The sequence below is a fragment of the Pyrus communis genome, chromosome 9, assembly GCF_041283825.1.
Source record: "Pyrus communis isolate YQ-2024b chromosome 9, ASM4128382v1, whole genome shotgun sequence".
Lineage (NCBI taxonomy): Eukaryota > Viridiplantae > Streptophyta > Magnoliopsida > Rosales > Rosaceae > Pyrus > Pyrus communis.
The window spans coordinates 9105870-9130128 of NC_142573.1; the positions used below are offsets into that span (position 1 = coordinate 9105870).

The following is a 24259-nucleotide window of genomic DNA, read 5'->3' on the forward strand; positions in this document are numbered from 1 at the left end:
TTGTTTTTTAAGACTTAAAAAAGTCATTAATCATTTAAGATGAAGAAAATCATAGATAAAGAATACAAATCAACGATCACAAACGTAATTGAAAGACAAAATAAAATTCAGCCACATAATCAAAACCGAGAAGATAACGCTCAACTATTTTTTTGTGGTTGCTTCTATTAAAATACATGAAATTTACCGGTTTTCGCATATTTCTCTTTATTTGTAAGTAAAAAGTTTTAAATTCAATTCTCGTTAAAAGTGAATTCAAACCAAATTTACTGTCTAACTTATTGTGAGGTTTAACTCATTCTCTCACTCCTTAATGTATTTAAAATCATGTGTATTAAAAAATAAATTATATAAAACCTTCGACCATTCATGTATTGTCACGTGAAACTATATTTAATGTTAAGTCACTGATTGATACAGACTAATTCATCAATAAGGTAGACACCTAAGTAAAGGTTGAAAACTACCCATCTTTAAAGCATTGCTTCTTGATTAACACGTGTGATGCATGATTAAATTTGTCATGAGGTATCATTGTTTGATTACTAAACTACATATTATGACATGTTCTGATTTGTTTTGAGGTATGTTTAATTTTCAGTTTCCAATTAGTGATCATAGGTTAGCTTTCACTCAGCCGATGTAATAACAATTTATGTGACTTGTAGATTAGCTAATTTTGTTGATGAGAAGCAAATTAGCTAAATGTTTTATATCAAATATTTATTAATTATATTGAGTGGTTTCACGTCTATCTAATTTAACTTAGGCAATTTTAATTCATTATAGTCACGTTTTACTTATTATAACAATCACATTTAAGTTTTGTACTTTGTTTTATTTTATAAAAAATTTGATATTATTTCTAATATTTGTTTGGAAAGGCTAATTTAGTAGCAGACGTTCTCGTTAATTGAAGACAAAATATACAAAATTTCTGTATTTGGTTTTCCAAACTTCCTTATGAAGACAAAATATACAATATTTCTCGTTAATTGAAGACAAAATATACAATATTATTTCTAATATTTGTTTGGAAAGGCTAATTTAGTGGCTTGAAAGTTTTGTTTGACTGTAATGTTGTAGGAAATCCTAAGGAGATTCAAGTTGTACTTTATTTTGTTTCATAAAAATAATATTTGTCAGATTTTTATTCATAAAAAAAAATCAAATATTTATCAAATCATGATTAGTGTCGTCATCATGATAATTATCATAAACCAAACCACTTCCTAATGTGGCACCTTTTTTGACCTCCCACCTATCCCCACCAACCTCCCTTTAACCCAATTAAAATTCGCCACGTGTCCAGCACCCCACGCCACCTAACTCTGTGATTCGTGAATCAGCAAGAAAAGCAAGTGCAAATTGGGTAATTAGAATATTAACAGTTTGAAACCATACAGAATCTGTTGATAAAGCAAGCGCAAATTGGGTAATTAGAATTTTAACAGTTTGAAACCATACAGAATCGGTTTATCTGTCACCTCACTCACAAGAGATTTTGTAAATATCGTCTGTTTAAACGGTGCTCTACATGTTATATACAAGTAAAAAAAACGATATATTTTTCGTGTCTTCTTACTTACTTTACGCAGTTGTTGAGTACATTGCCGAAACAACCTATACATTTCCTCGCCGTTGCATCTCCACCGCCTCCCTGTACATCTCCATCATTATTTATATATCTTTTATTTCCGTATCCATACGTTCTGCATACGATCCCACCCCATCTAATTGCCTTCCCACCCCCACCAGCCCCTAGATTTTTTCCTTATATCTCTCTCTGTGAGTCCTCTCACCCCTTTTGTCGGTGTCATCAGATCTTGTAGAATACAAGCTCTGTGGCGCTCCAACTGTTGCTCTTTCTTCATCTTGCTTCCCATTCTCCTTCGAAACCGAGTTAAAATACAAAAGGGTATAATTTATTTTGTGGTTTTGCATTTGAATTGGAAAATGTTAAAGCTTTATGTGTTTGGTGCTTTATGGTGGTAGTTGGTGGGCTGCCTTGTTGGTATTGTTATTCAGTGAGTAAGGTTTTGGGAGGATTGCAATCAGAATTGGAGGAGTGCATGAGGGATTTGGTCTTGTGGGTTCTATGCTGGGTGAAGTTGGGATTGAGAATAAGGTGGGATTGTGGGCTTGTGATAAGGAGCAGGGGAAGGTGGGGCAAATGTGGCTGAGTCCTTGTGGGATTTGAGGACCTGGATTCTTTCTATTTTCGCTTGATCTCAGCTGGGTAAGAGCTTTTTGGCTTACTTTTTCGAGTTTTCGAGATTTCGAGTTCAGGGTTTGACACAGAAATGCAGCAGGATCACACCAAGAAGGTGACTTTCAATTGGTTTCTGTTACTTAATCTCTTAATTTCCAATTCTTTGATTTGTTAAAGTAATTATTTATCAATAATTGCAATTGTGTTTTAATTATTGAAACTTGATTTGATTCATCATGTTTGTGCTATTTGATGCAATCATATTGTATTTTCTTATTGGTTTATCATGAAAGTTGAGATCTTTGTGCAAATTGAGATTTGAAATGGAGTTTTATTTCAAATGTCTGCTGATTGAGTGGGACATGTGTTAGCTAAAATTGCAACATAATTATTGGTTTGGATCTTACTGATCTATAATTAACAGCTGTTAGATTTAGTTTTTGTTTTATAACAGTCATAATGGATAACGGCATTAGTTAATGCGAATAATCTTTGATAAATATGTTTCCATTCTTATTCTGGTACTTTACCAATTCAATTTAATGCTTATGCTTCTCTTTTGAGATCATTTATGCCAATTTCATGGCTCCTTGCCTCTCTTTTTCTGGACTAGATTCCTCTCGAATAAAATTACATTTTTCTCCGCGGGGCGTTTTATATATCTCGTCTTGTTTGCCCGCATCAGTTTTTATATCTGTCAATTTTCGTTGCTGCATCCTTTACTTCTAAAACTGCTGGAATAGTACAGGAATTTGAGGTATTGGTTGTGCTTCTTTTTGGTTTTTGGCCTTTTATTTTTAGTTTGATTGGAGTTGACAGTTAGGACTTTTAGATGTTGTCCATAAAAAGTATGTGATTGGAAAATGTTCAGAAACCACAAGGGGGATTAGTAAGTTCTTATTTATGCATCATCATGGTTACTGTAAATTATCATATAATCTGGAAGTTGGAACACATTAGAAATATTGTAGTGATTGCATGGCATCTTATGATCTTTTTGTAACTTTATTATTAAGATTGACGATGTATTATGTAGATATATATATGTATGTATATCAATATTTCTGTACTATTCTTGTACCTTTCTGATGTCTTTGTGCTCAGAGTTGTTATGTAGTCGTGCATAAAACACCTATGCTCATTTGCATTTAGATTTGTATGCTCATTTTCGTTTAGATTTCTGTACTGTTCTTGTACCTTTCTGTATTCTGATCTGAATTGGATTCAATGCAACAGAATCAAACAGAGATGGACTTCTTCTCGGATTATGGTGATGCCAATCGGTACAAAATTCAGGAAGTTATTGGGAAAGGAAGCTATGGTGTTGTTTGCTCAGCAATAGACACACATACAGGTGAAAAAGTGGCAATAAAAAAAATACACGACATTTTTGAGCATATATCTGATGCCGCTCGTATTCTTCGTGAGATAAAGCTTCTCAGACTTCTACGACATCCCGACATTGTTGAAATTAAGCACATTATGCTGCCACCTTCTCGAAGAGACTTTAAAGATATCTATGTTGTTTTTGAGCTCATGGAATCAGATCTTCATCAAGTTATCAAAGCCAATGATGACCTGACACGAGAACACTATCAGTTCTTTCTTTACCAGCTGCTTCGCGCGTTGAAGTATATTCACACAGGTACTTCTTGCTCTTTAATCGCTTTGTGTGTGTCTGCACATACTTTCATGTGTTCCATGGTGTTTCTAGTGGTTGATTGTCCTGTTCTGTTTTCAGTTTTGTTTTGATTGCTCTTATTATCGGGATTCTCTTTTATTGTCTTGTTTTCTCTCTCCCTCCCCTCCTCCTTCATGTTCTTTTCTTTTTGGTTGGGGAGAAAGAAAAGAGGGGGGGGGGGGGTGAGGATGTTGGGATATTGTGGACATATCTGATACTCTAATTTGACTGCAGCAAATGTCTACCATCGAGATTTAAAACCGAAGAACATATTGGCAAATGCGAATTGTAAGCTTAAAATTTGTGATTTTGGGTTAGCGAGAGTTGCATTCAATGATACGCCTTCGACAATATTTTGGACAGTACGTAATTTTGTGATATGTAGTTTATCAATGCTAGAGTGATTTTCAGAGCATATGATAATGTTTCCAACATTATGTTTTAAATATAGCACTAATACTTCATATTTATTGGGGACATCTGCAGGACTATGTTGCAACGAGATGGTATAGAGCTCCAGAGCTTTGCGGATCCTTTTTCTCTAAGGTAGAGCTTCTCATAGGTTTTCTTAAACAGTTTAAATTCAGTACAGTTTAATCAGGCGAGTTTACAAATCGGTTGATCTGAGTTTAGTAACTCAGTGCAGCTTCTATACTGTCGTTTGGCTAAGATAGTGCATCTAAATGCAACACACATATCATTCCCGTCTGTGTATTTCAGCTGCATTCTTATGATCATTATTTCGAATTTAGAGGAGATGTGGCATGCCTGTCGTTCGTGTAAATTATTCTCTACTAAGATTCTTGTTCTTGAGCAAGTACTTTTTTAATTTCCTACCTATTAATTTGTGAAAACATGTGAATGCAGTATACCCCTGCGATTGATATATGGAGTATAGGCTGCATCTTTGCTGAGGTATTAACAGGAAAGCCACTTTTTCCTGGAAAGAATGTTGTTCACCAGCTGGATTTGATGACTGATCTTCTTGGGACACCATCATTAGATACCATATCCCGGGTAACCCGTCTTTTCTGATGCAATGCATTCTGTTACTTAGTTATTATTATTATTATTTTTATTATCATTATTATTCTAATTATTTATTGAGTAATGTGCCGATTCGGTTCCTAAATTATTACTGGAGTGAAAAATAAGTATAAGTCCTTAATAAGACTTGCCAATTCCATTCCTACTATAGGATTCAAAGCTATTCTATTGAATCTTCTGTCAATTTAAATCACGCAACTTGCATGTGATACAGTTTGGAGAGTAGATTAGTAGTTTTTAATGAGTTTCACGACTTATTATTACGAAAAAAATAGTATATGAAGCTAACTTTGGACGATAAATTGGCAGTTAGATTTGCAACCTATATGCAACGTTAAGGGCTTACGGGTGAGAAAATTATGGGTTTACCTTCTCTAGTTTCATGTGCAAGTCATGTGACTAATCAACAGAAAATTGGATATAAGCTACAAATCTAATAGTAGGGATGAAATTGGCTATTACAATGACTTTAACGACTTTTTTTTGCAAAAAAAAAAAAAAAAAAAAAACAAAAAGGTTTATAGACTTGATTTTCACTAGGGTAATAATTTAGGGACCAAGTCGGCAGTTTACTCTTTATGTATTTAAGCTTGTGCCTCTTCCACAATAAGCTTGTGGCTACACTCGCTTAAAATAATAACCTTGTACATTGTTTGAATGCAGGTTCGAAATGAAAAGGCAAGGAAATACTTAACCAGTATGAGGAAAAAACAACCTGTGTGTTTTGCACAAAAATTTCCAAATGCTGATCCTTTAGCACTACGACTTCTGGAAAGATTGCTTGCCTTTGATCCCAAGGACCGGCCAACTGCCGAACAGGTTTGTCATATCATATTAGGCCATCTGCTTTCTTTGTATTCCTCAGTGTGTGTGGCAGTGCATATATCCAGCCACTTTATGGAAAATGTGTTAAACTCAGCATCTTATGTTTTCACCAGGCACTTGCTGATCCTTATTTTAAGGGACTGTCGAGAATTGAGAGGGAACCTTCGTGCCAACCAATTACAAAGATGGAATTTGAATTTGAAAGGCGAAGAGTCACAAAGGAAGACATACGGGAGCTAATTTTTCGGGAGATATTGGAGTACCATCCTCAGTTGCTAAAAGACTACATAAATGGAACTGAGAGAACTAATTTTCTCTATCCAAGGTTCAAACAGCTATAGTTGCTTTCCGTATTCACATATTGTTGCATAGATTGGTCAAGGTTCTTTATGTTATTTGCCCTAATTTTGTTTGTATGTGTATGCAGTGCTGTGGATCAATTTAGAAAGCAGTTTGCGCACCTTGAGGAGAATGGGGGTAAAAGTGGTCCAGTTATTCCACTTGAACGAAAGCACGTGTCGCTTCCTAGGTAAAATGTAATTTCCTTCTGTTTATTTTTTACAAGCTGCTATAGAAATGATGCATGCCAAGTGCTGATGCACTGTCATCACCTTGATAGGACGAGGTTGGATCTACTGTTAGGCAAGTTGGTCATCTTCTAAGTGCTCTACTATGAATGTCCTGCTACTTCCCGGTCCATCAAGCAGTCCCTTTTTAGGACATTACCTTGTTATTAGGGCCATTGATCACTCAGTTGAGCCTATTGTTCTATCCCTTTTTATAGTGCTAGGATACCTTCGGCTTATGACCTGCACTGTTCTTCCATTCCTGGCAAAGCTACGGGTATGATTTTTATCTGATTGTCTATGGTTATGATAATGGTGAATGTGTTAAATATTTTCAGGTCCACAATTGTACATTCAAATATGGTCCCTCCCAAAGAGCAACAAAATTATGCATTTTTGAAAGATCAGAAAAATGCCAAAGAGGCATACAGGAATTCAAGGGATTCGGAAGCAATTCACGTAAATCTATCAAGAACCATGCAAACACCACAAAGAATTTCTTTGGGTACTCTCAATAACTTTGTAGAATTTGTAGCAATTCCGTTCGTTTCGTATTTTTCCATTTAGTTTTAACTTGCTTTTGGGCACTTATCCAGCCAAACCAGGAAGAGTTGTTGGACCTGTTGCACAATACGATAATAGAAACATGATGAAAGATGACCATGACCGGAGGACACTAGTTGGAGGTTCGGTACTTCTCCCTCAGGCTGCCCCTCCTGCTTATTGTTACCGCAAGCCCAGTGCTGGAAATCAGGAAAGATCTATGGTGGAAGTTGATAGGGACATGTCCTCACAAGCCAAGCAAGCTGCACATTGTGGCATGGCAACGAAAGTAGCACCAGATGTAGCTATCAGCATTGACTCGAACCCATTTTTTATGACTCGGGTTGGAGTTCCTAAAGTGGAAAATGATGATCGAATTGCTATTGACACCAACTACCTGCAGACAAAGGCTCCATATGGTGGGATCGGCACTGCTGCTGCCACTGCAGCAGCCCACCGTAAGGTTGGAACTGTTCAGTTTGGCATGTCAAGGATGTATTAGAGAAGCATAATTACGATACTTGGGTCGTGGAAATGGTGCCGGATAGAGAAAGAATTTCATACAGAAGAGGAAGATGGAGCAGAGTTCATGCGTGGGAGGGAGGTTCCGTCTTCAAAGGGAACGAAAAGAACTCCAAGGGAGGTTGTGAGGAAAACCACTAAGCGAGGCGGGTGCTTTCCTTTAAAGAGCCAGCTTTCTATGGTTATGTTTAGAGACGAGTACATTTATCTTTCGTTGAAGAAACTATGTCAGCAAAAATTATACAATCAAATTCAAAAACGAAACTCTCTTTGCCCTTTTACCTGATGCTGAATGAAACAATTGTACATGTAGTTTTTATTCCACTTCTCATGATACATGGGCATGGCTCGTAACGCGCTATGGAGAAACTTACATGCAATTAGGACGTCATGGTAGCAGTATCTCGAGGATGCTGCCGCCATCCTTTAGTGTTGCGCCTAAGTTCTTTCTCCAAGTTTTGGGAGCCTTTGTGGAGTGCGGAGTGAGGGGTGCTGGCGGTAAAAGATGGCCAGTTCTCTTGTACTGGTTGCAGAAAAGCTGCAATAGCACAGAAGGAGTTGAGTAATTAAGTTGTGGGAATCTGTTCAGGATTCTCATTTCTCATAGAAGCTATAGTATTTACGACTACGCAAGATTCTTTCATCATACTTGGGCAATATAAATTCTTGTCCAAGGCTTTTTTGGGTTTAGTCTACCGGACTAACTTGGACAAGACTATTCTAATTGAGTTGGACCAGAGTCTTGCTCGGTGTTTGGTAGGCCTAAATGCATTTCGGATTAGGTCACGAATCTTTGACAGAAGCCAAAAAGAGGAGAGAGACTAACAAGCTTTGATGCGGAGAACGGACATTTCTCGAAATTCAATCCTACCCTAGTCGGCCAGTTCGATACCAAAGCTCACTCTCAAAGTCGTCTAAGACGACCGGTGTTTGAGAGGCCCTGAATGCATTTCGAATTGGAACATGAATCTTAGACCCAACCTTAGAATCGACTCACAATGGACATTTGTCAACATTTCATCGTATCCTGGTTGGCCAATTCGATACCAAAGCTCAACCTCAATTGCGTCCAAACCAACCCGCCCAAAGTCAAATGAGAGATTGGGCCACAAGAGTTAGGCCCAAATTGAAAGAACAGTCAAAAGTCAGCGGGTATGGTTACTGTATAATCACTAATGTTAAAAAGTGGGGGAGTAGACTCGTTTGAAAATGTTTTTAAAATGATTGAAAGTGTTTTTAGTAAATTGATTTTAGGTTCCAAAAGCACTTTAAACACTTTTTAGAAGAAACATCAGATATGTACTTCTTGTAAGAAACACTTAAAGTGTTTTTCCATAATCTACTTGAATTTTTACTAATGATTGATTTTAAAAATACTTTAGTCATTTTAAAAGCACTTCCAAACGATCCTAAATGAGTTGGCAGCCATGGAGATCCAGCAACAAACAACAAGGCAACTGTCGGTTTCTGACTCAGATAACACAAAACAAATGCAAATCTCACATGCATGAAATGATGCATCAAATGCGCACCTTCTCTCTCTCCCTACTTTTATGCTGCTGCAGCTGCAGCTGCTGCGCCATATGGATTATGGACCCCCTCTGCACGTATGCCTTGTCCCCATGAGCACCATCACATGGACCCCAGCCTTACCCTTGCACATGCATCCCTCATCCTCCTCCCCTTCTTGCTTACCTACTTATTAGGACTTGCAGGATTAATTGTGATTTCATTTGAATTCAATCTTGACTCCTAGCGTCATTCAGTGGTACGGATTTTCTGTAAGATTTAAAGGAAAATTAATGAAAAAAGCGTGAAAACTTTAAGTTTTAACGATAAAGACAAAATAAAGGATAAAGTAAATAGTATCATGATTGATTTTTTAGTGTAAAAATATGATTTTTCGTTAAAGTGAACAGTACCGCAGGATTTTCGTTAAAACTTTCAAGATTTAAATGTTGTAAAGATTCATTAATTGTTGCACAAAAAAGCAAAGAACGAGAAACATGAACTTACACGTGAGAGATATTCAAGTTTAGGTAAGTTTTTCTCTGCAGTAACGATTGAGTTACTGACCCTAACAAGATGATTACCAACGTGATCACCTGAGGAAGTATGTACTTGATTTGAGTACGGAATAAAGAAATGGACGGTTGGGATTATGTGATTCGATTCTGATGGTGATCCAAGAAATATTATTTATTTGGGTAGAATAATAAAGTATAATATAATCACAAAGAGGATGCAGTGTGGGAATGTGACAGCAACAATAGAAGGAAGGACGGAAGGGCCATATGCCCAACACTACCAAATCCCTATCACAATCCCAATGAACCAAACCACCCACTGGTTTCCTCCTTGGAAACACCGCCACTCCTTCGCCATAACACCTTACTCACTCACCTATAAAACCGTCCCGTTTAACGGGTTAGGTTTAGGTGATCATTAATTTAACGAGTTAGGTTTAGGTGATCATTAATTTAACGAATCGAGTTGAAATCAACTCAAATTAGATAAAATCGACGCTTTTACAGGTCTACATAGCATCTTTCTCGCTCATGATTTTATAAAAAATATTAGAAATCTTATTTTGTTTTGAAGTATTCTATATTTTTTAATTAATAAGTTTTGATTTTCTATTTTTGGCCAATCGCCAAGTAGCTAAAAAGATACTCCTGCATCACCACATAAAATCTCTAAAAGTACTGGATGGTGTTGAAGTATTGTCATGTGATATAATCAACATGTATATTATAATATGAACGAACAATATTAATAAATGAAAGATATTGACACTTCTAAAAAGTTATTTTGAACTTTTTAGGGTTGGTTTGGTATTGCTGTGCTTTGAAAAAAAACTGCTTCTGCTGTGCTGTGAGAATAAGCAGCTGTGAAATAAAACAACAAAGTGTTTGGTAAACTTTTTTATAAAAATGATTTTGAAAAAAAAAAAAAAACAGTATTATAGTGTTTGATAAACTTTTATGTAAAACAGATGTGAAAAAAAAGCTGGTTTTTCAAAGCTGAGTTTTGCAGCTTTGTGCTTTTGGATTTTTTTCACCAGAAACTGTGAAAAAAAGTTGAAGCTAAATGTTTACCAAACATAAAAAAACTCCAAGCTTTTTTTTATAGCCACTTTTTTCATAATCACCTCAGTACCTAACTAGGGCTTACTAATGTTATTTTTCTCTTAAATTTCTTCACAAGAAGAGTACACATGTACTAGCGTAGAGTATCAATAACAACACCTATACTCATATTACAACATCAATAAATCAACAACTTATAACAAGTAATCGTAGTCCAGTATCATAGGGCAACTACTTCTAGTTCACCACCTCTGGTCTTTGAACGCTATTTGGACGTTGCAAATTTAGTACCAGTTCCTGCTTTTACCCAATTACAAGTAAACACGTGTTCAATTTGTGTTTACAATTTTAATTATTTAGACACCTGTACATCTGTAGTTGAATAGAAGTAGGAGTTGCTGCTGAATTTGTAGCAGTCAAGTAATGTTATTATACTAAAGGATAATTAGATTAATTGAAGCTTTAAGATAAGGGATTTTTGTGGGGCTCAAGAGTGGGTCCGGAGAGAAGTGCCACTTGGCAACCATGCCAAGCCAGTGATGTAGATTACAGGAAGAAAGGAGAGAGGAGGGGTGGGGAGAAGGTACTGGGGCACATGGGCGGTGTTAGGTTCAAGAACATCATGTGATCTCTCTTTCCCTTTGTTTTGTACAGTGGGATCTCCACTCCCGTCTACTCTATGCTACTGTGAGCCCATCCGCACCTGATTGCGTGGAAGTTTTCGTGAACCCTCCTAATCCTCCCTCTGGCGCGTTTGGGTCTCTTGTATACTACATGTAATTTTTTTTTTTTTTTTTTGAGGAACTTGATTGCAAGACCTTTATTTTCTGTTCAAGAATGAATTTTCTATTGATGATGCTAATAATAGATCTATAACATGTCGAAATGTTTTGTTATTGACAAGTTGTTAACTAATAGCATCGATACCTTATTGATACTATATCAAGCTTTCTAAACAACATATGTTTTGTCTAAGGAAAGAGCAGTAGCACACCAATTTGGTAACCAAAACATTGTTTGATATCTAAGATTGAATTTGAATGGATAAGCTTCTAAATTCAAAGTATATTGAAGGTACAGTAGAATAATTTTTCATTTTAACAAAATTAGAAGGAAATTAGACATTAAAGTACTTCTTTCAAATTTAAGCATTTTTTTAGAGGATTAAAATGGATAAACTTTCAACTAAAAAATATTTAGAGAATTGTTATTGACACTTCAAAAATTTCATGTTGCACTCTAAAGTTTTTATAATTAGAAAAAAAAAATACACTTGTGAGATTGTAAAATGAGATTTTTAAAGTGCTAGTAATAGTTCATAATTTTCTAGCCATTGAACCTAGCCATTTTATGTATTCCTTTTCTAGCCATTGTACCTAGCCCATTGTATGTTCCCTTGTAGTTTCCAACGAGTCTTTATACAAAGAATATATTGTACCTTTTACACTCAAATGAAATCAAGAAAATTGTTTTCTACATGGTATCAGCTTTCTTAGATCCTAGAGTTTTGGTTTTCTTACCTGTGATTGCGTCATTCTTCTTCTTCTTCTGTCTATCTTCTGTTTGTCATGGCCTCTTCCTCCTCGTCCTCCATTCCAAATCCCAATGTTACAAACTTCGTTAAATTATCTTATTCTAACTATCTCATATAGCTTCGTCAAATTATCTCTTTTCATCATGAAGATTAGAAGAAATTAGACATTTAAGTAACTTCTTTCTAATTACCATTTTTTGAGAGGATTAAAATGGATAAACATTATGTTAAATTATATTTGCTGTTCATAATTTTCTAGTCATTGAACCTAGCCATTTTATATATTCCTTTATAACCATTGTACCTAGCCCATTGTATATTCATTTGTAGTTTCCAATGAGTCTCTATCCATACGAAGAATATATTGTACTTTTTACACACAAATGAAATCAAGGAAATTCATTTCCACATGGTATCAGCTTTTTTAGATCTTAGAGTTTCAGTTTTCTTACCTGTGATGTGTCATTCTTCTTCTTCTTCTTTTGTCTATCTTCAGTTTTTCATGGTCTCTTCCTCCTTGCCCTCCATTCCGAATCCCAACATTACAAACTTCATTAAATTATCCTATTCTAACTATCTCATATGGCTCCGTCAAATTATCTTTTTTCTTCATGAAGATTAGAAGAAATTAGATGTTATATCTCGACCCAAGCCCCCACCACATCCCGGGCTCGACTCCACTGTAGCACGATCTTCTGCTTTGGGCCCCGACCATGCCCTCATGGTTTTGTTTCTAGGAACTCACACGAGAATTTCCCAGTGGGTCACCCATCCTAGGAATGCTCTCGTCCCTACTCGCTTAACTTCGGAGTTCCTACGGAATGAGAAGCCAGTGAGTTCCCAAAAGGCCTCGTGCTAGGTAAAGGATGATAATATGCATATAAGGCTTACAGGATCCACTCCCTTGGGTGATGTGGGATGTTACAATCCACCCTCTTTAGGGGCCTAACGTCCTCGTCGACACATATCCGGCCAGGGATCGACTTTGATACCAAATTATCACATCTCGGCCCGGGCCTTCATTACATCCTGGGCTCGACTCCATCGTAACACGATATTATCCGCTTTGGGCCCCAACCACGCCCTTAAGATTTTGTTTTTGGGAACTCACACGAGAACTTCCCAGTGGGTCACCCATCTCGGAAATGCTCTTGCCCCTACTCACTTAACTTCGGAGATCCTAAGGAACCCGAAGCCAATGAGCTCCCAAAAGGCCTCGTGCTAGGTAGAGATGAGAATATACATATAAGACTTACAGGATCCACTCCCCTGGGCGATGTGGGGTGTTACATTAGACATATAAGTAACTTCTTCTTTCTAATTTTACCATTTTTTGAGAGGATTAATATGATAAACATTATGTTAAATAATATTTGATGTTCATAATTTTCTAGTCATTGAACCTAGTCATTTTATATATTCCTTTTCTAACCATTGTACCTAGTTGTTGACCCTAAAAACTATCAATTCTACGTGGCGCGGGGGCCGAGCAACTAATAAGCTAACTACATCATTCGGTTGTGTGCGGGGCATGCTAACTCGTCGACCGAGTTCGGTCGGGGAGTAAAGTATATTGATGTCGCGTTAGGCGCACTGCTGACTTCTTAATCTTGTGACTACAGCCGCGGAAGGAACATGCCTTGGCCTTTGGGTTCTAGAGCCTGAAGACAAGGCTGATAGTTTCTTCGAAGTTCACGAATCGTCTGCGCTGGGTTCGATCTCGGTAATTATATTTGTGAGAGTATAAGTACGCCGAACTGGTACCAGACTGTATGGACAAAAATACTTGAAAGAAATAAATGTCTTGATTGTAAATGTGGTTAGGCCATCGGAATGCCTAACTCTAAAATGTACTTGCGAATATTTGATCATAAAATAACACTCGGCTTTCAATGTGCCGAGCCTAGTAACCTGTAACACCTCACTTCGCCTAAAAGGCTGATGAGATGACCTTTACCAACAAAGACTCAGAAATCCTTGTTGATCGAGACTTGGATAAATAACCAGTCGGTCCCAAAGCAGTGTTATTTATCCAAATTGAAGATGCTCATTGGTCAGCTGATTCTACGGCTCCAATGATGTTTATCCAAACTAAAGATGTTGTCGGTTGCCTTCACAGTGTTGTTTATCCAAACTAAAGATGTGTTGGCAAGAAGAAAATGGGAGAGGAAAAAATCTTAGGGTTGTTGAAAAGTTTTGCACAGGGCAATTCTTGTGTTGATTTAAAGGGGCTTTGAATGATGGACTTCCTTCTTTATTTATAGCAGCAAACCCCTTCATAGTCGAACTAGAAATGTACTCGGATTAGAACTCCTTAACCCAATCTAATAAGGTTTCGGCCAATCCTAACCCTTATAGGACCTTGAACCAAGCTCATTAACGAACCAGATTCATCCCCTAATTCTAAGCATCTTCAGCTTTAAGATTCTTTGTTGCACTAGGGTTCGACTACCTCACTGATCTAAACCAATCCTTCTAGCAACATAATTCGTCCGACTTTAACTGGACAACCCATGACAAGATTCTAGATGAATGTTATTGGGCCGAGAACAACTCTAAGCTTTGCCCAAAATATTATTTTGGGCCCAAACACTAGCCCATTGTATATTCCTTTGTAGTTTCCAATGAGTCTTTATCCATACAAAGAATATATTGTACTCTTTACACACAAATAAAATCAAGGAAATTCATTTCTACATGGTATCAACTTTCTTGGATCCTAGAGTTTCGGTTTTCTTACCTATGATTGTGTCATTCTTCTTCTTCTTCTTTTGTTTATCTTCTGTTTGTCATGGCCTCTTCCTCCTTGTCCTCCATTCCAAATCCCAGCTACAAACTTCATTAAATTATCTTATTATAACTATCTCATATGGCTCTGTCAAATTATCTCTCTTCTTCATAAAGATTAGAAGAAATTAGACATTTAAGTAACTTCTTCTTTCTAATTTTACCATTTTTTTTAGAGGATTAAAATGGATAAACATTATGTTAAATAATATTAAATGTTCATAAGTTTCTAGTCATTGAACCTAGCCATTGTATATATTCATTTTCTAACCATTGTACCTAGCCCATTGTATATTTCTTTGTAGTTTCCAATGAGTCTCTATCCATATGAAGAATATATTGTATTCTTTACACACGAATGACATCAAGGAAATTCATTTCTACATGGTATTAGCTTTTTTAGATTCTAGGGTTTCGATTTTCTTACTTGTTTGTCATGGCCTCTTTCTCCTCGTCCTCTATTCCAAATCCCACCTTCACAAACTTCATCAAACTATCTCATTCTAACTATCTCATATGGCTCCGTCAAATTACCTCTTTTCTTCATGGACGTGGTTTGTGGTCTCATATTGATGGTCCGTCTTCCCCACCATCCATCCCCACACCCGATGCCAACCCCACAACCTTCAAGTAAGTCACAATTTATTCATTTCTTCCTTCAGCATATCTGGAAGATAGTAATTTATTTCAATCCAATCCATTGTATCAAACATTACTTAAAAGTCAAAAAAAGAGTTAAAAATCTTGACTCTAGTACCATGAACTTATATAAATTAGCAATTGGATTTACATAGCATTTGTCTTGATACCTTAATAACCAATCCAACGCGCTCGTTAGAGTCGTGAAGAGTGAAGCACAAGACTCCAAAGTCCAAAACAAGAGCTAGGGCTTGGGAAGCCAAAAACTCTGTGGGCCTAAAGCTTCGTTGGCTTTGACATTTCTAGCAGCTCAACAATAATTTAACGCCGACTCCTCCTTCACAAGGCCATCAGTTAAACACACACCTCTCTCTCTCTCTCTCTCTCTCTCTCTCTCTCTCTCTCACAAAGTCATCAGTTAAACACAACAATAATTTAACGCCAACTCCTCCTTCACAAGGTCATCAGTTAATCACACACCTCTCTCTCTCTCTCTCTCTCTCTCTCTCTCTCTCTCTCTCTCACAAAGTCATCAGTTAAACACACACCCCTCTCTCTCTCTAAAACTCTTCTCTGTGTTTCTTCATCAATGGAGGAAGCTCAAACTCAAACCCTAACACAAACCCAGCTACCCAAATCCACATTCAAGAGGAAACACAGAAAAAACCAGCTAAAACCCCGCATGGGAAATGGGGTGCATGAATCTTTATCCAGCAAAAACTTCCTGCAGAGAGCTGCGGAGTCGACTCACGGAAGAAGCAGAAAACAGAGCATGAAGAGTGATATGGTCAACGATGTAAAGACTGCAAGTCGCGAGGAGGAGGACGGTGAGAAGGAGGAGGTGGAGAGGAAGATTGAGGCATTGCAGAGGATTGTTCCCGGCGGTGAGTCGCGCGGGGTGGACGAGCTTTTTGAAGAGACTGCTGGGTACATAATGGCGTTGCAGGGTCAGCTCAAAGCCATGAAAGAACTTGCCAGCTTTGTTGAAGGTTTGGAGAAGGAGAAGAGGAAGTTTGGTGGTTGATTTGATTAATTAGTTTTTAATTAATTAAATTATGGGATCTCTTGCTGATTGGGAGTTTGGAAGGTTATTAATCTGGTTCCATGACAGACCAATGAAATCCTTTTTTTCTCCTTAAAATTTTCGGTTTTATTTGCTGGGTTACTTGGGTAACTTCTTTTTTTTCTACTTTTTCTTTTTTACCTTTTCTTTCTTCTTTATAATGTTAATTTTTTGATATTTTTGTAATGGATAGGAAAAGATCAAGGTTCTCTAGTACTAAAGAAATGATATATAATGCCCTTTTCAACATGAATGTTGGAATTATCGAGCGCTAACCGGTTGGTAATGCAACATGACTCGATCATAATTTGCAGGAATTTCATGAGTGCTGCAACTGCAGAGATGTGAGTGTATTTGGGAGGGCAAGGAGTTTGTGATTAGATAATGATATAATTTTGCATCTGGTAGGCTGCATGTCCCTTGGTGTCTCATGTTTGCTTGGTCTATTTTGTTTTATTTGGTTTGTTTGTTTACTGAGAAAACTAGTGGCAATTAGTGTCCTAAATACAGTAATTAGAAGATGGTTAGCATGTGGTTAGTGAGCTACTCCAAATGACTAAACTTTAATGCTACATATGGGTTTTGGCATCTCCTCCTATACATATATGAAACATTAATAAAATGAGGTCCAATTGGTGTCTTGGCTTTAATTAATTTGAACTAATGTTAATCAATTATTGTAACTAGCCTCCTTAGATTATATATCAAGTGCAACACACAGGACAATGAGTTTAGTTTTGAATAGTTATAGGTTATGAGAAGTAATCTCTTTCATGTGTGTATTACCATATGAGTTATAGGAGAAAGTGAGAAAGTGAATATCTTGGAATAAATACATAACTAATTATGAAATGTCATGTATCTTGCAGCGAAAAGAGTCAAATTAAAGAACAACGATCGACAAGAGTGAACTAATAATGAGATTGTAAGCCTCATTCGAAAAGAGCCAAATTAGAGAGGAATCAAACAAGAAGAGACAATTTATAATGAGATCGTTACCTTAGTTGAAAAGAGCCAAATTAGAGAGGCGTAAACCTAAATTGTAGAGAGCCAAATTATAATGAAGATCATCAAAAACCTATGCTTGAATAGTATTTCTTGAGGTGACATACAATCATGTTTATATCTATATTATTAGATACTAAGTCACTATGCATAACTTTAATATGCGTGCGAATACAACATTATCAAGTTAGTGATTTGGATTAATTTTGATATTTTTCGGTGAGAAGATCATGCTTGTCACCCACGATGTCGACTAATCTGATTCTTCTTTGAATTAGTTTTGAGATTTTTCGGTGATTAGTTAGTGATTTGGATTAATTTTGGATTAATACAACTTGATGATGTCATTACTTGTGACTTTGTGCACCTTTCAAGTTTCAAATGTTGATTTTGAACCTGACAATGTTGTCAAACTATGTAAGTGGATTTGCCACTTTTTTTACATTCGATTACGGGCAACTTATGATCAAAATTAAACAGTTAGTTCTCTTGAGTTTTTTAGTATGTGATCAATATTTCATTGTTACGTCGTTGATATTTAATTTTTAGAAAATTTCATTTTAATCCTTGGCAAAGATGATTTTTAAATTAAAATCATGAGTAAGATCAAAATCTAATTTTAGTCCATTTATACATTAATAATCTAATTTATTAATTATATTTTGATTTTTTTAATTATTTCTCTTTTTCTTCCTAATTTTTAATGTATTAATTTTATTTCATTATAATTTTCATTTTCATTTTATTTATTGTAATATATTTTGTTTGGATAAATTAATTTTTGTTATACAATATATTTCAGTGTACTTTGTCTTCTTCATTTAGGTATATTAAATTCATTATAATACATTTCAGTGCATACATTTAGGTACACACATATCGGTGCATACATTTCGATACAAATATTTAGGTACATTAATTCACTATAATACATTTCAGTCCTAACATTTCGGCGTATACATTTCGGCACAAACATTTATGTACATTAATTTAATATAATACATTTCGGTGCATATATTTCAGTACTAACATTTAAATACATTAGTTCAATATAATATATTTCGTTACACATATTTAGGTACATTAATTGAGTCTTTCAAGTTGAAGAATGTTAAATAAAATTAATAAATTAAAAAACTCTTTTTTGTTCAAAAAATAAATTAAAATTTGTATATTAATAAATTTAAATTTTTAATGGGAGACATTAAATCAAATGCACGCCAATTATTTTGAATTAATGACACATCAAGGGATTATAATCAATATGTAATCTAACACCACGTTTATTTTAAATTTCAATCTTCTTAAATGATTAAAGTTAAAAAAAAAAAAAACCCCTTTAATTTTAATTAGTTTAACAATTAAAAATTTGATATTGATCATTTTAGTTAATTATACTTTTTGTGTATAACTTGGAAAAATTTTAAATTTTTCCGTACAACACCACAAGAATCATTTATGAGTACTATGAACGCATTTTTAAACTATTTTAAAAGTATTATAAAAGAAAGTGAGATAATCGCGCATCGTTTGAAATACGAGTCAAATCTTGGAGACATATATACAGATACATTGGACGTAGATCTAACACATCATCTACATATGGTGGCCATGGTTTTCCAATTTCATATTGCGCCAAACAAGCAAAAGCAAGTTGAGACTTTGAGACGCAAAACTTTATGGGTGCAGTTGGAAAACCACCATCCAGTTGCAAGGGGTGCACGCATGTATACATGCAGGGTTATGGATCGTTCGTTTGCTTGCACTAAGAGTGATGAATTAAGAAAGATAAGAAGAAACAAAGGAAAAGTGGTAGTGGAGGTGTTTGTCTTATAAGATATAAGGAAAAAAGAAAGAGCTCTCTCTCTCTCTCTCTCTCTGTGCAAATTGCAGGTGGTCCTCTCGTGGAACATTCATGGTTTATTAAACAACCTGCATGCGAAAGGAACAGCCCGCCCAGACATATATGTTGGACTTTGGACAACCTGTAACGATCTCTGTCTGTATCGCTGTAAATTTAACTTGTTTGTTGCCATTATTTTTCTTTAGGTTTACGGCAAACCAAATAAATACTGCAGGCTTTGCCCATTCTCTTGTGTTTGTCTTCTGCCTCCCCTCTTCTCCATGCTTTCTTTGATTCCAAAGCTTGCCAACCAACACAAGATTGGGCTTGGTTTTGGTGGTTGTGTTGCAACATGAATTACAATGGGCCTCTACGAAATGTGAGCCTTATTTAGATTGTAATGAATAGAGTTGTTTTACACGGAAAATGATTTTCATACCTAATTCTCTCATCCCACACACATTTCTTTATTTTCTAGCCGTTAGATTGAACAATGTGCGTTTATGAAATGTTAGCTCACGTTTATATTTTTCTATTAGAGCATGTCCACCAGTTTAGAGCTGTTCACTAGCTCTCTCACTTCCCCACCCACGTGGCTCGTTGTGAGCCTTTGATTTCAATTTTTTTTATTTAATTCAACAACTAAGATTAATCAAACTCTAAACATTTAAAAAATCATAAAAAAATACAAAAAAAAAAAAAAACTTACAAAGTTCGCACTTTAAAAATCTTACCAAGTTAAATAGACTTGGAAATTAAACATTTACAATTACCCAAAAATCTATGGCAATAATGATATGTGGGGATAAGACGAATAAACCATAAAAAAAATATATGTTAGTGAATGGTAATCATTTTTGCTCTTGCCCTTGCCCTTCCTCCTTCCAAACTAGTGGACTTGCACAAAGCAATTAATGTTGAGAGTGAAAATTAAGGGCAATTTTATAGCCTTTGCCCTCGAATTGCCATTGTCCTCCACCACTCCACCAGCCCTCCACGAACTGGTGGAGATGCTCTTAATAGAAACATTGGTAGGTAGGGGATTGCCTTAATGGTTAGGTATTTCTCTTACATCTCGAATTCTACCATTCCCCCTCTGACTAGCCTGTTGTGCACCTCTACCAAGAAAAAACACATTCCCACAACCATTGTCGACCCATTGCATTGTTAATATTTATGTATACAAGTCACTTAATACTACGTTTTAGTAATAAAATATTTAGGCCAAATTTTTTTTGTGGTCCCTGTGGTGACACACCACTTTCAATGTCACCCTTATGGTGAAAAAAAAAAAACTGTTAATTAAACTCCCTTGGTGAGCTCTGTTAGCAATTGAGGTCCAAATCCAAACTTCTGTTAGTCTTTTGTTAAATAAACTCACGTGACTATCACATGGATCGGTCAAATACATCATTACAATCCAAATTACATCCTATTCCATGGACATCTTGTATGACTTAGGTATACACTTGTTCTTTCTGGATGAGTTATGACATACACTTGTTTCTCTTGTGAGTTAAAAAGTTGGCATTTGATTCCAGTGCACAAAGCAAATTGAAACAAGTGAAAATGAGAGATAATTTACAAGAATAACTTAAAGAATTAAAGACAACGGGTGAGCGACATTGCAATTTATGCATTCAGACGAGTGAAAGGCATTGCAAAATTAAAGAATTAAAGACAATGGGTGAAAGGCAGTGCAAAAAATTCAATTTTTGCATTTGCCCTCTGCATATGAACTTCAAGAGCGTAAGAAACTTAAATAATTAAAATTCAAAAAAGATCAAGAAAAAAATTGAAAGGTTGTGTACTGGGCAACTACGGCGTGCATCAAACCACACTATCAATTAGAAACTTAAATAATTAAAATTCAAAAAAGATCAAGAAAAAAATTGAAAGGTTGTGTACTGGGCAACTACGGCGTGCATCAAACCACACTATCAATTAAAGACAAAATTAAAAGGCATATATGCATTCAGACTGGTACAAATTGATATAAAAATGAAAAGTCAAGTAAGATTAAGACTCTAACTCATGGTCAAAGACGTGTTGGCATTGAAAATAAAAACAATGGTTTATTAGAAGTATCATTATTTTAAAGCGAAATTAAATCGTACTTAAGAAATTATACGCGACTTCACTTTCACCTCTTCTCCTAGCCATTGATGTGGTTTTACATGTTTAGTTTCACTCTTTACATTCAAGTTTTTTTTCTGTGAAATCTCATTTCCGTTAAACCCTAACTCATACTAGATGTCCATGGAATATGATGTAATTTGAATTGAAATGACGAATTTGACCCTCCATATGATAGTCATGTGACTTTATTTAACGGAAGACTAACAAAATTTTGGATTTAGACCTTAATTGCTAATAAGGCTCATCACGAAAGTTTAATTAAAAGTTTTTTCACTACAAGGGTTGCATTAAAAATACCGTATCACCACAAGAATTACGAAAAAAATTTGGCCAAATATTTAATATACGTTGCAACTTGCAAGTTAGAAAGTGGAAATTGTGAAGCATCATATTTTGTCCCCACGCCTTTTAACACGTGCACCGAACCATCGACGACTCTCAGCCGTCCGTTTCGGCATCAGAGATAATTAGATTCGATGCCTAATTAGTTCTACAGAAAAAGAAGTAACGGAAAGTTGTCAGCAGCAGAAGAAACCCTAAAACTCTATCGCCCCCTGTTTACTTGGAACATTCTCATCCCACGCAGACGCGCACGCACGCAGATCACTCTACCGCCATTGCTGATTGCTTTCGGTTTTGGGTTTGTTCTCTCTCTCTCTCTTACTGTCACTCTCGCTTTCGTTTTCTGGAATATCAAAAACTGCAAGAAAATTGGTTGGAGAAACTTGTTTGTGATTTTCTCGGTAGCCAAACAGGTATTCTGAAATTTTGTAGTTACGATTTCCAGATTGTGATTGGTTTTTGTTGTTTGTTTGTTTGTGTGTTTTAGGGTTAGAAATGGCAGAGAAGACGGTTGAAATCGTGGACGATCAGGCTGAGAATTTCTTCGATGCCGATCAGGCGGCGGAGTTGGGCCGCAAGGTCGAGGGTTTGGAGCAGGAGAAGCTCGAGCTCCAGCGCGAGAACAAGGAGACGAAAGAGAAAATTCAGGAACTGATGGCGGAGATCGAGAAATTAAAGAGCAGCGAGAAGGAGACGAAGGAGAGGCTCAGGGAGATGGAATTGGAGATTGAACGGACCGAGGAGGGGAAAGATGTGCTGGAATCGGTTGCGAATAGAGCGATGGAGCTTGAGACTGAGGTAGCGAGGCTCCAACACGATCTGACCTCCGCCATGGCAGAAGGGGAGGATGCAAATAACGAAGTGGCGGAGCTGAAGCGTGTGTTGGGCGAGAAGGGGGAGAAAATTGATAGCTTGGAGAAGGAGCTTGAGAGCCTGAAGAAGGCGAAGGCTGATAGCGAGAAGAGGGTTAGGGAATTGGAGAGGAAGATTGGGGTTTTGGAAGTGAAGGAGACTGAGGAGAAGAGCAAGAAAATTAGGGTTGAGGAGGAGATGAGAGAGAGACTTGATGAGAAAGAGAGTGAGCTTAGCTTGTTCAAGAAGAAAGTGGAGGATTTGGAGTCGGTGATTGTGAAGAACAATGCTGAATTGGGGAAGAGAGTGAGTGAGAAGCTCAATGTCGAGGCGGCGTTGAGGGAATCAGAGGATAAGTGCAGAGGCATGGAAATGAAGATGGGAAAATTGCAGAAGGATGTGCTGGATGCTGAAAAGGTTATTAATGGATTGAAGGAGAGGACTGTTGGGGAAATTAATGGGACTGTGAATGAAGTGAAGGAGATTTCTGGAGAGACAGAGTTGAAAGGATTGAGCTTGCCAGTTGTGGCAGGGTCCACTGGAGTCGTTGCCGCAGCAGCTGCTGTTGTCTATATGTTGTATGTAAGGCAGAGGTGATTGGACCGCAATGCGGCATAGAGGAAAAAATCTGGGCAGGCTTAAAGCTAGAGGTTAGGGTTTATTTGGTTAAGAGCATATGTCGCAGTTTTGTTAGAATTATGAATGCTTTTTTGTTGGCTTTTGGTTTTTTGCGAGCCTATCTTGTTAACTCTATCAGTTTGTGATGCTGTTTCGTTTAGCTTTTGCTTGCTTGGTTGGAAAAAAAAAAAAAACTCCATATATATATAGTTTCGAAGGATTTATCATACTTTGGCTATAACTATTCTGTATTCGTACCCTGTGTTCTCCAAGCCATATTTAATTGCTGGAATAAACAAATACTGCATGACGGTTTTTTGCTAATTATTTGATGGTTTGTAAGCACATTGTTAATCTGATATCTCGAACACGTAGGACTTTCACTGAATATGTTCAATTTCCTTGTTGGTGCTTTCCTTAAAGTTCCATTTAGTAGTTTTTGACGAAAAGCTGTCGTTTGATTAGAGTTGAACTAGTCATAAACCTGGTAGGTTGGGTTTGGTATGGTAACATGTTGCTCCCCCTTTTTTCGCCCTTCCCGTGGGGGGGGGGGGGGGGGGGGGGGGGGGGTGGGTGTGGTGGGGGAGGTGTTGTATTGTAGTATACTCTCTTCGAGGATCAGTAAATAGGCGAACATTCATGAAATCTTGTTTGTTCATGCTCATATTTATGCAAATTCGAACCCTTTTTCTGAGAAGTTGATCTTCTGTGTAGGTATAGATTCAAAGCTGAGCAGTAATTTTTTGATTTTAATCGCTTATCAAGTCGTATCCATTTTAGTGCCTCATATTGTTTTGTTCCTGGACTTGCTTTTGCTATCAAATCGTTGATTCTTGTGTTCTAATAATCTACGAAAATTCTAGACTTCTAGCTGGAGTTTTTGATGGCCATCGGGATTTTGGATACGGTGCATCTGAAACAGCTCTCGATCTTACAGTTTTGATCTGGTCCT

General features: G+C 36.5%; 3 protein-coding genes across 3 annotated transcripts; all 3 read left to right on the plus strand.

Annotated features, from left to right (window-relative positions):
* The first annotated feature begins 1535 nt into the window (after nt 1-1535).
* On the plus strand, nt 1536-7677 carry LOC137740069 (mitogen-activated protein kinase 20). Its single transcript, XM_068479867.2, has 10 exons — nt 1536-2327; nt 3449-3857; nt 4128-4255; nt 4380-4439; nt 4761-4910; nt 5604-5759; nt 5879-6090; nt 6193-6294; nt 6670-6836; nt 6928-7677. Exons 1-10 carry the CDS (start codon nt 2304-2306, stop codon nt 7374-7376), a joined length of 1857 nt encoding a protein of 618 aa, XP_068335968.2. The 5' UTR covers nt 1536-2303; the 3' UTR covers nt 7377-7677.
* Nucleotides 7678-15244: 7567 nt separating this feature from the next.
* Nucleotides 15245-16761, plus strand: LOC137740834 (uncharacterized). Its single transcript, XM_068480639.2, has one exon. The coding sequence runs from the start codon at nt 16035-16037 to the stop codon at nt 16467-16469; it is 435 nt and encodes a 144-aa protein (XP_068336740.1). The 5' UTR covers nt 15245-16034; the 3' UTR covers nt 16470-16761.
* Nucleotides 16762-21935: 5174 nt separating this feature from the next.
* Nucleotides 21936-23536, plus strand: LOC137739514 (peroxisomal and mitochondrial division factor 2). Its single transcript, XM_068479108.2, has 2 exons — nt 21936-22135; nt 22325-23536. The coding sequence occupies exon 2, from the start codon at nt 22333-22335 to the stop codon at nt 23284-23286; it is 954 nt and encodes a 317-aa protein (XP_068335209.2). The 5' UTR covers nt 21936-22135; nt 22325-22332; the 3' UTR covers nt 23287-23536.
* The last annotated feature ends 723 nt before the right edge of the window (nt 23537-24259 follow it).